General features: G+C 36.7%; 1 protein-coding gene across 1 annotated transcript in view; it reads right to left on the bottom strand.

Moving 5' to 3' along the window:
* The window catches only part of eys (eyes shut homolog), a 330,983-nt gene that overhangs the window by 238,891 nt on the left and 75,554 nt on the right, over positions 1-16,538 (bottom strand). Inside the window, 1 exon segment of the mRNA XM_053479756.1 lies at positions 1,400-1,512. Coding sequence (XP_053335731.1) covers positions 1,400-1,512 — 113 coding nt within the window.

The raw sequence follows: 16,538 nt of genomic DNA, 5'->3' as shown, positions 1-16,538 counted from the left end.
TTGTGAGAAGCTTATTCTAAGCCTCAACTTGAGGCATTTAAAGGCAATATTATGCAATATAAACACAGTGTAAGTAAACATTTGTCCAACTGAAAATCTGGTATATGAATATAAAAGTTGAAATAAACTGGTGTTTCAGAGTTTATTTTGAAATGACCTTTTACTATATGTACATAAAGTACATAGATACTGTAACTGACCTTACACAAGAAATGTAAGATAATTTAAAAAGCAGAGTTGTGAACTTTGTAGAATGTCTTTAGCCTAGGTGTATTTGATCTTTGAAACTGCATTTTATGTTTCACACATTAGAAATTAGATTTCGGAATAAAGATCCCTCCTGTACAGTACAAGGCTGCCCTTTAAAATGTACACTATATGGCCAAATGGAATAGAAGTGGACTCCTAATTATTACTGTAAAATGCAGTTCTTTCCAAAATCTTGCCACAACATTGTACATACAGAACTATTTAAAATGTTTAAATTTTATAGCCTTTACTCTAAACTAAAACAAAAACGAAAAAATGTCTTTCAAAAAGATATTGGAGGTCATTATAAGAGCAAGTGAGGATTTCCATATTTATAATTACATTTCAGCATATATTTTTACCACAATAAGAGCATTAATAAGCCTAAAAATGTAAACAAAATAAAAAAAAAGTCTGGATCATGCTTAGGAGGAATAACTACAAGTCAGAACTTTGACTAGTTCTGAACTATTTCTTTTAGATGTGGAATTGTTTTTAAATCATTTCAGAAGTTAAAATTACTTTTATAACTGTTCTTTCTCCATCACCTAACTGAGTCTCAACTCTCCGCGTATCAACCAGGACCCCTGTCTCTAGACTCTACATGAAATGGTTCTGTATCTGGTTCTTCAGATGATCTATATTCAGAAGCTTGTTGCAACTGACATAAATATTTAAAAAAGACAAAAGGTTAACCAAGGCCCTGAGAATAAGTCATTATTGATCATATGACATACAAATGAGGTGGCATGGTGGCTTAGTCATTAGCACTGTTGCCGTGCACCTTCAGGGTTTGGGTTCGATACCTGCCTCGGGTCTGTGTGCATGGAGTTTGCTTCTTCTCCCCATGGTTGGTGGGTTTCCACCAGGTACCTCCAGTAATTGTTCTTTGTCTCCAAAACATTAACCACAGCCAGACGTACATAACTCTAAAATTGTAAACTTTTACCTTGGTTAATGCAAGCCCATTAACTATGCAGTTAAATAATAACCAGTGTACTGTACAGCTTTTCTGCACATTGAGGTCCTTATTATTTACTGGGCCATTTTTCATGCATGCATGGACCTTAGGACCCCAATAAATAGTTAGGATGAACATTATGTAACAGGAAAATTAGAATCATCAGACACTGATTGCATCAGCACTCACTAGCGAATCCCTTGGGGCAGATGAATGCATAATCTCTCGGTAGGTCAACGCAGGTGGAATTACTAATGCAGAAACCAGAGCAACGTTTATGCCTACCTCCACCCATCCAAAACCTAGAAAAACACATCACCATCCGAACTGAGAAACGAATTACTGTATGGTACAGTTGTGTTACATAATATCAGAATTAGGCGTTATGGTGTTTTTTCGATGTGAAGAACTTGTTTTAATTTTATCCTTTACAATGATGTCCCATGCAGGAAAGGGTCAAAATGGTATGCGCTAATAAATGTATTCAAGCGAATGGTCATGCCACGAAATGACTATCATTAGCTCTGTCACGGGTTACGGTGGCTACGGGAGCGGCGTGACTAATGCCTGGCTATCAGTGTCATTGGTGCAGGACAAATTCTCATCATTGCTCAAGCTGGCCGTGGAACCAATTTCCCCCCCTCTCGCCATGTCATAAAATTTGACAATTATCCCGACTTCATTAATAATGCACACCAGCCCTTGTCTGCAATCAAGCACTAATCAGCATTATGTTTTGCAGGTAGGGGCACTGATTGAGCCAAAAAAAAAAATTGGCAAACAGCAAGGATTCATTTTCCCCTTTTCATTTAACGGTGTAAATGACTTAAAGTAAAGTACGCTGTAGTCTGTATATGTTGCAGGGAGTGTGGGTTAAGATGCAGACAGCATTTTAATGAGACATTCGCAATTTCCGATAAGTATTGTGCTTGTGTGCTGATGAGATACTAATATTTACTAATTATTAATAACAAAAACCCAGACTCCACACACAGCAAACGACTTCTTTTCATGTTCCGCATTGTGACTTTTATGTCACAATGCGGAATCTTTCTAATAAGTAATGAAAAGCTTGGTTAATAATATGACAAGTCTTCAAAAATACATAGAATTGCTTTAATTTCCCTTGCTATATGTACTGTATCAGGAGCTCGAAAGCAAAGAGCAGACAGTTAGACATGACAATCGATTCACATCAGTGTTGATTTATCTCTCAGAGCAGGCTGTCAAAGGCTGCAAACACAGAACTGGATCATTATCGGAGTCCCTTCGGTTACTTGAATCCCACAGCCAATTAAGATTTGTATGACTTTGTTTTCTCCTCAAAATCAGCTTGACAGCGCCATTACTGATTCAGAGAACGTTGTGGGCATGCGCAGCCTTTGTACACTCAATCCTTTAATCACCGTTAATACAGACCAGTCCTACTCACTCTCATCTTTGTGCCTAAATAGGTGACAAGTTCCACCAAGGGTAGATAAAAGACAAAAGGAGAAGACATGCACACAAACAAGTACACGGGTGCGCACACACCCACACCCACACACAAACCATTTCAGGCTAAGACTGATGTTCTTTATCTGTGAAACAATCAGTCTTATGATAGTCTCTTTTAATGACAGAATCAATAGACTGCATTCATAGTTATTTACAATATGCATCCCCTGGCCGGTGGCCAACCACAATGAGACACTGGTGTTGCATCAGTTCTGCATTTGACCAGACTGACGGTACACCGAGCCAAGGTCAGCACAAATAATCTCACACTGTCATCAATTGCTCTCACTTTATCAACTGGCACGAAAGGCTCCTGGTTGAGAAGAGCTGGTGCACGTAAACAATAGCACTAAACATTTATATTAGTGTCTCGGCGGTAAAGTGAACACCACAGCAATAAATGTCTGGGAGTTAAGTCATTTTATGGGACACTTAATGAGACATATCAGAAAGGTTAATTTTATGTTAATTAGCAAGAATTGTTATCACAGTTAAGCAAGATCCTACACGAGGGAGTGCTGTTGTACCGAATATCAGCATAAATGTGATGCTGTAAATTATAATAATTATTATTAATAACAACAATAATGATAATTATAATAAAAATAATAAAAAATATTATTATTATGGTAGTACTCAATAGTTATACTATATGAGGGGCTTTCAAGTCAAACCAGGACTTGTGTGAATTATGGTGTTAAACTGATTGACATTTACAGAAGACTTTAAGCCTGGTTTGGTGATGAGACTCATGGTGATGAGGTTTGTGCAAGTATTGGAAAAAACTCCGCACATCAGTGATCCTGGCTCGGAGCAAACTTTCTAACTATAAATGGTACCCAAGTACTAGCGAAATGCTAGGATAAGGGCATTAGTGGAGTTCAAATAAAACAAAGACAGGTCCTTTTCTTGGCCTACTAACTTCTAACAAGTAGATGAACCCAAAATCTCTCTCCAACCCCCCGATCGAAGGCACTACTTGTTCTGTGAAACAACGGATTGGACACACAACATAAAATTGGCATTTAACGCTATTTGGAATTCAACTCCGGCACTTCTGAAGTTCTGCAGCAGATATTCTAAAGCAGGATATGTAGAAATATAAAGTTAATCCCCACCTACATGGTTTATTTTCTTTACCTTTTGGTTACTAGTAAGAATGGAAAACTACTTTCAGCCCCGTTAATTACACTGACTGTCTGTTGGGTCGAGATATGTTGCTGCGGCAAAATAACTAAGGAACAAATCATAATCTGTTGAGAACAAATGGCATTTGTGGAACTGTTGTCATGTATAAAAGCACCATCTTGCTCAAGGTCGTGCTGTTATACTAAATATACAGTACATATTTGTCTGTGTTACAATTCAACCCCTGAAAACATTCATACTGCAAATACGTTCCCTCAAAGTCAAGTGACACTAATGAAAGGCATTCTGCGAGTTGTGACTTGTCCTTGAGAAAGGTGCATGGGTTGATTTCATTTACATAAACAAAATCACCGACATCTCTCATTCTGATGTACGTCAGTGAATAAGTGCAACTAGACTAATGAAGTTCTGGTTATTGATGTGGTGGAATGAACCTGTATAAATTCATTTTTTAGTTTGAGATGATGTTTTTATTGGGTGAGGTGTTGTGGTGAATAATGATATATGCCAGGCTGGGCTTTTTATCTTGCTTAATTCCTCCACCATATTAAACAGCGTCTAAAGCCACTTTCACATGTGCATTTAGCATAGATACATTTAGCTCCATAGTGTGGGTCATTATAGCCGAGGTGAAATTAATGAGTAACTTAAAACTTACTCATGGTTTTAGTCACCTCAAGAGGTGACCTAAACTTATACTCATAAAGTACATACAGTATCCAACTTTTAGAAAAAAGACTTTACTTTAATGAAGTAAGAGCCGATGGATCTACCGCATGACTGTGTTTCACCAGTCAGACGTATCAACAAAAATCACACGAATCCGTTTGACCAATTAGCCGTAGTAACAATAACCACGTTCATTCTCTTCATTCCCTGTCCACTACAGCTAAAGATTTTTTCCCGCTATGCTGCTGCATCTGTGCTACAATATGTCGCTCCTGAGCTGCCAGTGATCCAGACCGCCTCTGCCCTCTGGACCTGCCTGACTTGTCCTGGAGTCCTGCTTCTGGTTTGGGATCTCATCGCATGGATGCCCATTGTGGTCTTTTTCTGGGATGCATGTAGTTCCACATTTCCACGAAGACGGTCCTGTCCTCAACTGGACTCCATTTTAACTTAAACACATCTCCTGTTTACTGAAATAAGGATGGGTTCCCTGTTGAGTCTGGTTCCTCTCAAGGTTTCTTCCTATTACTATCTCAGGGAGTTTTTTCTTGCCACTGTCGCCGTCGTCCTCGGCTTGCTCATCAGGGACAGTCTTATTATTTTGATTCATACACATTCACATTTCATACAAACTGAAATAATTATTTTGATTTTTTAAAGCTGCTTTGCAACAATGTCAATTGGTAAAAGCGCTATACAAAATAAAATTGAATTGAATTGAAGAGGATGAACACCCCTGGTCTTATGTACAAAGCATGTTTCGCTTACACATAGTCCAAAAGGACAGCCTCATACTGCAGTGTCTTCTCTGTCTGCCAAACCAGACAGACATTTCAGCATATAAAAACTTGACTTCTAACCTGAGGAAACCTGTCGCGGTAAGTATACTGTTTCATTGAATGTTGCAATGTAGGCATATATAATTATTATAATTAAAATAATAATAAATCAGACATTACAATTGAAACATTTACTCAGTACTTGAGTATCTTTTCACTGAATACTTTTTTACACTTGAGTAATATTTGGATGACTACTTTTTACTTCTACTTGAGTAATCGAGTTATTTTAAAGTAATTTTTTTGGGCTACTCTAACCACCTCTGGTGTTATACCTATGAATGAGGCAACAAAGGCTACAATACTTTACCACCCAACTCTATTCTAAAATAGATTTAATTAATTTCCTTTGGTGTCAGTTACAAGCTTTGCAAAAACATGGATTCGGAGATCTTCTCTGATTCCTCTTTGCTCCATTCCTTCCAGCGGTCTTAAGTTAAATAGAGAACATATTGTAGCCGTGCCACTAATTTCATTTTTCTCCTGTCATTCTTTTAATAAGGTTAATGTTCTTGTTCTGGCTAAACCACTGAAGGACAATCAGCAAACTTTGCCGAACTCACTACTGTGTTCTCTGGGGATACTGTAAAGTTGAAGTTAAAAAGTGTCCAAAGCTTCTGGTTTATTTAACAATGTACAGTACCCTGCAAGGGTGCAAAATTCTTTTTTTAATTAAAGAGATATTTAATATCTCCTCATATTAAGTTAAATTACATCAAATGATAGTGTTTTACTGTGGAGGTACGGTGGTGTAGTGGTTAGCAATGTGCCATCGCACCTACAGTGTGAAGGGCTTGATTTCTGCCTTGTCTGTGTGCGTGTGTGTGTGTGCGTGTGTGCTCTGTCTCATGCCCAAAGTATCCTGACCCTGTACAAGATAAAAGATATAGAAAATGAATGAATGAATTTTTCCTGTGACAGACTGCAAAGTGTCTAAAGATACAACTTCAAAGTTGTTGGTTTATGTATGACCTCAGCAGCAACCTCATTTCCCCTCTTGTCTGTTACAACCACTCAGCGTTCAGTATTAATAGTGTACTAATCACCGGCCTGATCACCCGTCATCGTCTGCATCTGTTTCTTTCTGGTTCAAGCCAAATCTGTTTTTATGCTTAAATAATTCATAGGCCACTGTTAGGCTTAAACAAAAAATATTCCTCTGAAACTCCTCAGGTACAGACACTGGACTGAAAATGAGAGCCAAAAACTTGCTAAAAATGAGAGGCAAAAAAGTCCTTCAGGAGGCCTGGAGAACTATTCCTCAAGACTGCAATAAAAATACAAAAAAAGTTTAGCTCTTTGGAAGCAAAATATGAAGAAATGAGGAATGGCTTAAGACTTTTGTGCAGTATTGTACTTTCATCTTTCTCTCCTGGTAAGCCTCCTAGTTCTGCTGCTTTAAAAACCTATTAATACAGTATGCTGCCACCACCATGCTTTACCACAAGGATGAACGATGCTTAATCTCCTCCATATCTAACACACAGATCGTATCATTTGTTTGAACCTGATTTCATTACACAATGGAAACTTTTTAAAATGCATTTATTCAAACTACAAGCGGCATTCACAAGCTTTTTACTGAACTGGTCTTCTGACTGTTGGAACACAGAAACGGTAGTTCTTCTGACAGGTACAGGTTATTTCGTTTTTTCTTGATGGACAGTTCTATGAGGGGTATTTCTGGTGCTGAACTTTGTCTCTTTCAGAATGATCAAGGCCACTGGCTCCATACCCCAGAGCTGTGTCCTGACATAATCCTGTCTACCAGCATTTTCTTTAACCTAATGGCTTAGTTTTTGCTCAGCTGTTAAACTTTAGCATCTCGATGATGATCTCAAGGGATGTGCAATCACCTGAATGTACCAGAGGTTAACTCGAATTAAGCTGTAGAAACATCAAGATTGATGAACGGAAATATGATGTACTGTACAGTATCTAACCTCAATTTCAAGTGTCATATCAATGGGTCTGAACACGTGTATTCTTATTTTTTTCCCCTACTCCATCATTTTGCAGGGAGAAAAAGAATTTGAGTAAAATTGTATCAAAGAAAGGTTGTGAGTGCTTTCTAAATGCAGTAAATATATTTGCAAGTTGCAGTGTTGTTTTTTTTTTCCTTGGTGTAGGCTGGAAAACTTTCTCAAAACCAGCAGCAGAAAAATTTCAGACAGAATGTTCCTTGTCAGTTGGGCTTTTTTTGGGTAATAAATTGCTCATTGCTGGGAAAGTGTTTATAGCTAATGGAAATTAAATTGCTTCTCATTCTTTCGAGAGCTCAATAAAATAACTAGCCTATTCTTTTGATTTCTCCAGTGCAGACACAAATAGGAACTCCTGCAGTACTACGCTGAGGTTATTGCTGATAAGAACAGATGATTTGCACCAAATTTGGAGGCAATTTAGCATAGCCAATCCACCAACGCAAATGCTTTGGGGAAGAGGAAAATACAAAAGGAGGTACTTGCTGCACCACTGTGCCGAATTCATGTATTTATAAATGTAAAGAAACATGTCTGATGTCTGTTATATTGATTACAGTTTCTGTGGCTCAAAAATCTTAAGCCAACTGCCTTCACCACCAAGTTTGTTGAACTATTTTATAAACCACTGTCTGTTACTGCACTACTGAATCGACTAAATTTCCACTTGCATAGTAAAGTCTCATTTTAAACACTATATAAATACATTTTTTGGTATATGAATTTACAACTTTAATTAAATTCACTGACAAATTTCTCAGAAGGTTTGTTAGCCAGGCCATAAAATGTTTCCAGAATTAGATGCTGTTATGGCTTTTTTTTATGTTTTATTAGGTAAAGCCATCTTTTTGACTAGGAGATTTATGAAGCCATCGATTCCTTTCTCTGGCGCTCTTTGTGCTGCCCGGTATGTTAATAGGCTCATCTGCGCCTCAGAGGCTTGGTGTGGATGATCTGATCCATATCACATTTGTCTGGTCTAGCAGAGTCACTAACTGTGAGCCGCTGATGGATGAGTGCATCAATGGTCTTTGTTATAAATAAAACAGCCACCCATGTAATATTGTAATATTCTCTCAATGTCTGCAGCGCTAGTAATTTTCGCTTAATGTCTACAGCACAAAGCCGAACAAAGCTTGACAATTGAATAAATTACTAGATATATACATAACTTTTCATGTGTACAAAAAAGAAAGGGGTTGGACACTGGTGGCAAACAAACACTAACATTTGTGACCTCATTAGACACATTGAAGCCAATGTAATTAGCCGAACATACAACGATCAGTCATATCATTAACACCAGAATGAGGTGAATTGAATACTATTGATTAACAATTATATACCAGTAAACTGGTGAAAGGGTCATGGGCAGCCAAGGCTATGCCTGTGGGGACCAAAGGCCAACCTATTTGGTCTAATCCCACAGAAAAGTCAATGTAGCACAAATTCCTAAAAAAAAAAAAGAAGGCTGTCCATGATAGAAAGACATCAGAACACCATGTGCACCAAATCCTGACATGTTTCGTGCTTAGTAGGAGAACAGTTCAAAGTTGTTGATCCCCAGTTCCCACTCTAAGTAAAAAAGTCTGATCCATGTAATGGTGCCAGACATACACACACACCCAGAGGTCCTCCACACATCACTCACTCACCTGGACACTAGACGTGGGGAATTATGTTTAATTATGTATGAAATATTATGTTATTATGTTTTTTCAGGAATTATGTTTATCACTTTGTCGACTACAGCTTAGCATTTAATACCATAATTCACCTTCACACTTCACCAAGCTGGAGCACCTGGGACTCAGCCCATCTCTGTGTCAGTGGATGTCCAATATCCTGACTGGCAGACCACAGGCAGTAAGGATGGGCGGACATGTCTCAGCCTCCATCACTCTCAGCACTGGAGGCCCCAGGGTGTTCTGAGCTCCCTGCTGTACTCATGCTGTACATTTACGACTGCGTTGTCACCAGCAACTCGACCACAGTCATCAAGTTTGCTGATGACACCGTTGTGGTGTCACATCATGCAGAAACTATCATGGTCCTGTCACATCAACACCGTGGTGAGAAAGGCCCGGCAGCGTCTCTACTATCTCAGATGCTTGAGAGACTTCAGACTTACCTCCAGGGTGCTTAGGACCTTTCAATCCTGCACCATCCTGACGGGGAAAATATCACAACCTGGTTTGGGAACAGCACCATGCAGACAGACAAGCTCTACAGAGGGTGGTGAGATCAGAGCGCACCATACGCACTAAGCTCCCTGACCTGCACTCAATCTACAGCAAGCAGTACTGGACCAAGGCCATGAAGATCGCGAAGGACCTCAGACACCCCAACAACGGACTGTTTTCTTTGTTGCAGTCAGGAAAGCGATTCTGCTCCCTGAAGGCCATCACAGAGAGACTGAGAAGGAGCTTCTTCCCGCAGACGATAAGGTCTCTCAACCAAAACATCACACAGGACTTAGAACATCCAAACTGTGTTTTATGGACATTTCTCACACCCGACAATATTAGTCCATTTATGGACACTATACATTTGTACATTCATGCACATTTGCACTCACCATGGACATTTCTAGAAATGTATAACTAATTAAATATTTGCCATTTTCATTTTTCACATTTTTGCACATTTTGCATATTTGTACAGCCATTATTGTGTATATTTTGTACAGCTAGTTTTTAAAAAAAAAATATTTTTAATATCCCATATTTTTTATATTTTGTTCTTTGCTCTGCAGTTTGTATTTATTGTAGAAAGAAGGTTTTTATATTTTATTCTTTATTTCATTTCCTAATGCAACCATGGGGGGCGCAATCCAATGTCTTCTTGTGCCAGTCCCAAGTCTGGATAAATGCAGAAGGTTGTGTAAGGAATGGCATCCGACGTAAAAACATTTGCCAAATCAATGATGCGAATCACAAATACCATGCCAGTGGAAATTGGGCTACTGTTGGATTCTTTATTTCATTTCCTAATTTATTTTTATTTATATTAATAACTTAGATTTTATGGTCACACAAGGTCGTATAAGCATTTTACTGCATATCATACTGTGTATGACTGTGTATGTGACAAATAAAATTTGAATCTGAATTTACAGAGCCACAGCCCAAGGGGCCAAAGCCACCCTGGTGGCAAAAGAGAAAACCAAATCCAAGTTGGATTTAATGTAATTTTTTTAAGTTATGGCTGATCAGTGTATAAAGACTAACTGTAGCTTAAAAGAAAACAAATAAAACAGCTTAGAATTATAACATCAAAATGATTTAAACTCCTTAAATGCTAGTTTGATATTCTTACGCCGAAGTCACCAACAGACAGCACGTATTTCAGACAAATCACGGGAGCAGTATTTAATAACTAATTGCTCGTGCAATTCACTTGGAGGGTAATGTTGCATGAAGGAATGTCATACTTACTGTGCAGCCTTATCCAAATGGGACTCACTGACCTGACCCAAGGCAGGGAGTTACTTCATTAATCCCAAAAACACTGGAGCACTGCACATACCCATGGCTACACCACAACATTCATACCAATGTCTCAATAAGCATCTTAACACAAGTCTTAAAAATTCATCACACACAATTAGGCTGGCACTACAACCTGCTTCCATTGCCAAGTGAGAAGATCCTACCGCTATTATGTACAAGGTACGGTTCATGAGGGGGAGAATGAATGAAGGTCATTACATTGCATTTAAACTTAAACTTAAACTGTTCTCCAGCTGCTGAACATAAACCATTTAATTCTATTTCTTATTATTGTGAAGGTAATTAAGCAAAATGTAATCCACATTTGGATTAACAGCATTTTGTTTCTTTAATGGAATGCATAATTAGTAATAAATACTAATAAGTCAAAAGCACTGTGTGAATCTAGCTTTCTCCAAAAAAAAAAAAAAGCAGGATTAGCAGGATTTAGGAATAATGAATGAGTGCAACAATGGTGTCGTGATGGATTTCATGACTGAGAATGTGCAACATGGGAACCAAACAAGCACCATGAATTCTAATTCAATTGTGACTAATGTACCGTTAAACATCTGATGATGCATATATTATTGAGTTTGATCAGATGATGTTTGCTAAATGAATGCGAATACAGAAGAAATAGTATAGAGACTATGAATTAGGACTGTAATCCTGCAGGACAAAACAAAAAGGCAAAATAATCACCAGAGGTTCAGTGTCATGCAGCATTTTAAAAGCACTAGACCGAGTAGACTGTAGGAGAATGGTTGGGAACTTCCAGATAAATTCGCCAACTAAAAACGGCAGAAACACACTTAACCTTTTAAATATTTATAGTGGAATGTTGCAAAAGTACCTTAAGTACCTAGTGGAATGTTGTTCTCCTTACTTATGGCCAAATGTCATCAAAATTATCACAATATATTTGGAAATCGTTAAGTACAATCACCAACCACTACTTTGCAGAAATTTGTTCCATGTTGTAGGTCTACATGTATGTATGTCGCCATGAAATTCTCACAGTGAAGACTAGAGACCTAAATAAAAAGAGGTGTGCAGCCAAATTGTTCTATTTTTTTCAGTTGAGAAATACAGAAATAACCAGATAGAAAAATAATGTTAATATTATATATATATATATATATATATATATATATATATATATATATATATATATATATATATATATATATATATATAATAAAAAATAAAAAAAACGCCAGACTGTTGTGCTTGCAATAACTACAAGCTGCAGCTTGCCAAATGCAGGGCAGGTAATAATTTTTTTTTGAAACAGTTACTCACTACTTGAGTATCTTTTCACTGAATACTTTTTTACACTTGAGTAATATTTGGATGACTACTTTTTACTTCTACTTGAGTAATTGAGTTATTTAATATATAAAATCCAGTACAAATTCATAAGAATTTATTTGAGCCAAAATGCCTCATTACATAAGATTCAGATTTGCTTTGCTATAGCAGTTCTATTTCTGTTTTATTTTACTATATCATTGTGACTTGGATTATTATTATTGGATTATATTTAATGTGACTTTGTTGCTTGTGCATTTTAATTATGTTTGATTCAATTCATTTTTTTTGTATAGCCGCTTTTAACAATTGTCATTGTCACAAAGCAGCTTTACACAATCAAAAGAATTGTGGGAGTTTGTACGAAATGTGAATGTGTATGAATCAAAATGATAAGAAGATTTCTACAATGTTATTGTAGACATTATTCTACAATGACTTGTGTATTATTTTGCCATAATCTAGATGCAATTGTATAATTTTAAAGACACCTTTAAAAAAGACTTTTCAAATTTAAATATTACATTTGTTTTATGTCAAGGTCTAATGGGTACAACGTAATAAAAAATGCATTCCAGCCCTTAGGCGTCAATGCTAAGTTGCCTTGGTGCCCCTTGTTCAATTTAAAAAATGCCTAGATGCCCCTGCTATTTTTCGAACATTCAAGGCAATTACTGCAGCGCCTTTTGTGCCATAAAATTTATACACCGCATATAGTTAAATATAGACCATGCCTATTTCTACTTCAAATGTAAATACAAATATGCATATCAGAATCACGAAAAATGACAGCTACAGCTGGTATCTGTAGCAAAAAATACTGAATGTTGTTTTTTTCTTACATCTTACTGGGACCAGACAACCGTATCACCACCACTGGCTCCCTGTTTGCTTCCATTTAAAAATAATTCTTCTGCTCTTCTAGTGCCAGCATGGTCTGATCCCCGCTAGTTAAAGTATCTAGCCTCCTGCTTCCATACTCTCAGATCATCTGACACTCACCTGCTTGCTGTTCCTTCAGCTAGACTCTGCACTGTAAGAGATAAAGCTTTTAGTATTGCCACCCTGAAGCTCTAAAAAATCTCATTTTTTTCTCTATATCCATGCCATCACCTTCACTTTTATAAATCTTAGCAAAAAAAGTTATTTTTTGTTATTACTGTTGTTATTATCATTATAATTATGGCATATCCTTTATCCTTTACTTGTGCTGCATGAATACATTTTAATGGTATTTAAAAGTTTGGGCACCCCTAGTCGAAATTTGTTCTGTAAATAGTTAAGTGGCACAAAATTAAAGATTCAACATGTTAAACAGGATTAGTGCATTATCTTTAGAGCATCATGCCAATGTTTAGGAGGCCAAAAAAAAATTGAGCTCTCGGATAATGTTTACCAAGGTCTCAGATCTTATATAGCTTGTGAGTGCTACTGTATTACTTTTCTTACAATCATCATTAGGAAAGGAGAGGCGATGGAAATTTCAAAGCTTTATACTGTAAATACAGTACTCTGACTTCTTAAACCTTGTCCAAAAACCAGCATGCATGGGCTCCTCTAAGCGGTCCACTAGCACATTAAAAATGAAAATAAATGATGCCCTCAAAGCAGAAGAATTCTATAGACAGTAGCAAAACACATGCAGGTGGCTGTTCCCTTGGTTCATGATGTAATTAAAAAAAATGCCAGTTAACAGAAATGATGGAGGTCAAGTTAAAGTCTGGAGCCTTTTAGAGAACTGCTTTCAGTATTGCTAAAAAGGCTAATCAAAATGCTTGCTTGACTGCAAAGGACCATCAAGAAGATTTATCAGATCCTGGAGTGGTGGTGTAACTGTTCTCCTTTGCAGTGTCACTTGAACGAATATGACCTTCACGGAAAAGTATTTCCGGGTATCCTGAGGACAAAATTCAGTGTCTGGCATTTTTAAATAACCCTGATGTATTTATGGAATGCCATTTTTGTGGAAATAGATCTTATTGACTAAAATGAGCAAAGTTATGTTCAGGGGAAAATGACAAAGAATTTCATTAAAAAGGGCATCTTTTTCAATCATCATTAGGGTCAGTAGGCTTACTGTGTGTTGCAGCCAGTGGCATGGACACTACTTTACTGATATTAACAGGGAAGAATGTATTTAATGGAATGCCAGCAAATTATAAAAGCAAAAAAGCTGTAGATTGAAAGAAGACGACAAACAAGAGAACGATCCTAACTATGCCTTAAAATCTACAATGGGCTACCTCAAGACGAGCATGCTGAATGTTTTAGCATGGCCCACACAGTTCCCAAACCTACTTATCATCAGAAAAGAACAAGACAGCTGAAGCATCTCACAGAACAAGAAACAGTTTTTTAATATAAAAAATGGGTAAAGAAATAGGTAAAAAGCATGTGCTCTCCTAAGCAACCAGGTAAAAATAATAATAATTTTTGTTTTTTTTTTTATATGTTTTTCATTGTTTTTCAGTTTTTATTCATTTATTCATTGCAATTGCACTTTGAGGTTGGATAAAGTTGACATGAGTCATCTTGGTTATTTTTATACGTTTATTTTCTACATCACAAAAAAAAAGCCATTTTAACAGCAATGTTTGAACTTTTTATATCCACTTTAGCTGTCCACAAAAAAATGCATTTACAAGTTATGATCCTTACCAAAGGGGGTGTTAAAAAGCACATATCTTGCGTGATGCCTAAATTTTAGCTTTGTTTGCTTTTTTGTTATTTTGAAACTCTACAAGATTCAAAGATTATTGCTTAAAATATAAAACAATGTGTCATCTTGAACTTTATGCACTTCAGAGAACAGTACTAGCTACTTTCAGTTTTCACAGTAACAAAAGTTTAACCAGGGGTGCTCAAACTTTTGCTTGCCACTTTACATGGATTTTCACCGTCTGAAAAGTAAGAAAAGCATAGTAAAGCAATAATCTGAGCACACCGTCACATAAAAAAACAGATCTACCGGTTCCTGCAATACAATGCATAGCTGCATGCTTATGCAAGATTCCGTAATGCAATCACCTAATGATGAAATCTAATCATCTTGATTCTGCACTCTATAAAGCCACGATTAGCATAACTACATTAGAGTTTATTCATGGACAAAAATAAACACAATACTAAAATTGGTTTAAAATTGAATTGGTTGAAAATGATTCATTTAGAGAAGAAAGTTAACAATTTAGAAAATCTACAAAGCTGTTAGATGGATAACTGACTAATGGTGCAGCTTTGAAAGGAACCCCCCACACCCTTTCTACCATAAAAAAAATACATGAAAGTCTGGCTTTTGGGAAGCTAAAAAAAAACCAAAGAAATTTGCAAAGAACAGAACAAATCAATTCAATTTGTATAGTGCTTTAAACAATTGACACACACACACACACACACACATATATATCTGTTTTACTGGTTAGAAAAAAATCAATGTGAGTGTGTGCGGTGAGCTGTTAAGCATTATGTGTATCCTTCGCTGTGTGGGTGTTTTAGGCGCCAACAATAGCCAAGTTCAAAGATGAACTGTCTTATTGTTCCTATGGTCTGTCAGTTCTGCGTGTTATGTGCACTAGTCGTTTAATTCTGAGCTAATTAATGTGTATAAGTGATTACTGATTATGCTTGAGGAATCTGGGAAGTTTGCAAGATGTGTGAAGAAAAGAAAATCACGGGGTTGTTTGTATTTGATTTAAATATACAGTAACAGGACTATGAAAAAGTCTTGATCCACCTCATACAGTACTGGCTCATATTTTGTTTCCAAAAAAAAAATTCAAGTTTCTTCAGCACAACTAGTTTTCAGGAACAGTATTCCAGGCTTCCTGAAGGACTTTTTGTCTCTTATTTACAGTCCAGTCTTTTTACCTAGGCAGCTTTAGATAGATGCTTTTTGTTTTATTAAGCCACACAGTGACATATGAATTATTCTAGTATAAAAATCATCTAACTTAAGGCAGGAACCAGTGAGAAACGGGTGCAGATGTTCTAGCCAGTGATTAGTATAATAGTGAGGGTGAATGCTAAGTGGTTCGAACAGACGAGAGGGGAAATGAGGTTGCTGCCAGGGTTGTTGTGTAAAAAACATGTTTTTAAATAGCATATATTTAGGCACGTTGCATTTTTTTTAAAACATTATTAATTTTTTAATTATTAATTTTTAAAAATGAAATATCTATATATATTCTTATTTGTTACAAATCAGGACTTTAATTAGGAAATCTCTTGTTATTATTTCCTACATCAGCTCAGATATGTTGAATGACAAATTTAAGTCTGAAAAAGATCTAGCAGACGATCAACAAGAGAAGAACTGAAAAAGGGAAAACAAATGATTTAGAGTGAAATTAAATGTAATACTAGAAGAGAAAAAATATGACTGGCAACG

Source organism: Clarias gariepinus, chromosome 20, assembly GCF_024256425.1.
Source record: "Clarias gariepinus isolate MV-2021 ecotype Netherlands chromosome 20, CGAR_prim_01v2, whole genome shotgun sequence".
Taxonomy (NCBI): domain Eukaryota; kingdom Metazoa; phylum Chordata; class Actinopteri; order Siluriformes; family Clariidae; genus Clarias; species Clarias gariepinus.
This window is presented reverse-complemented; position numbering and strand designations above follow the sequence as displayed.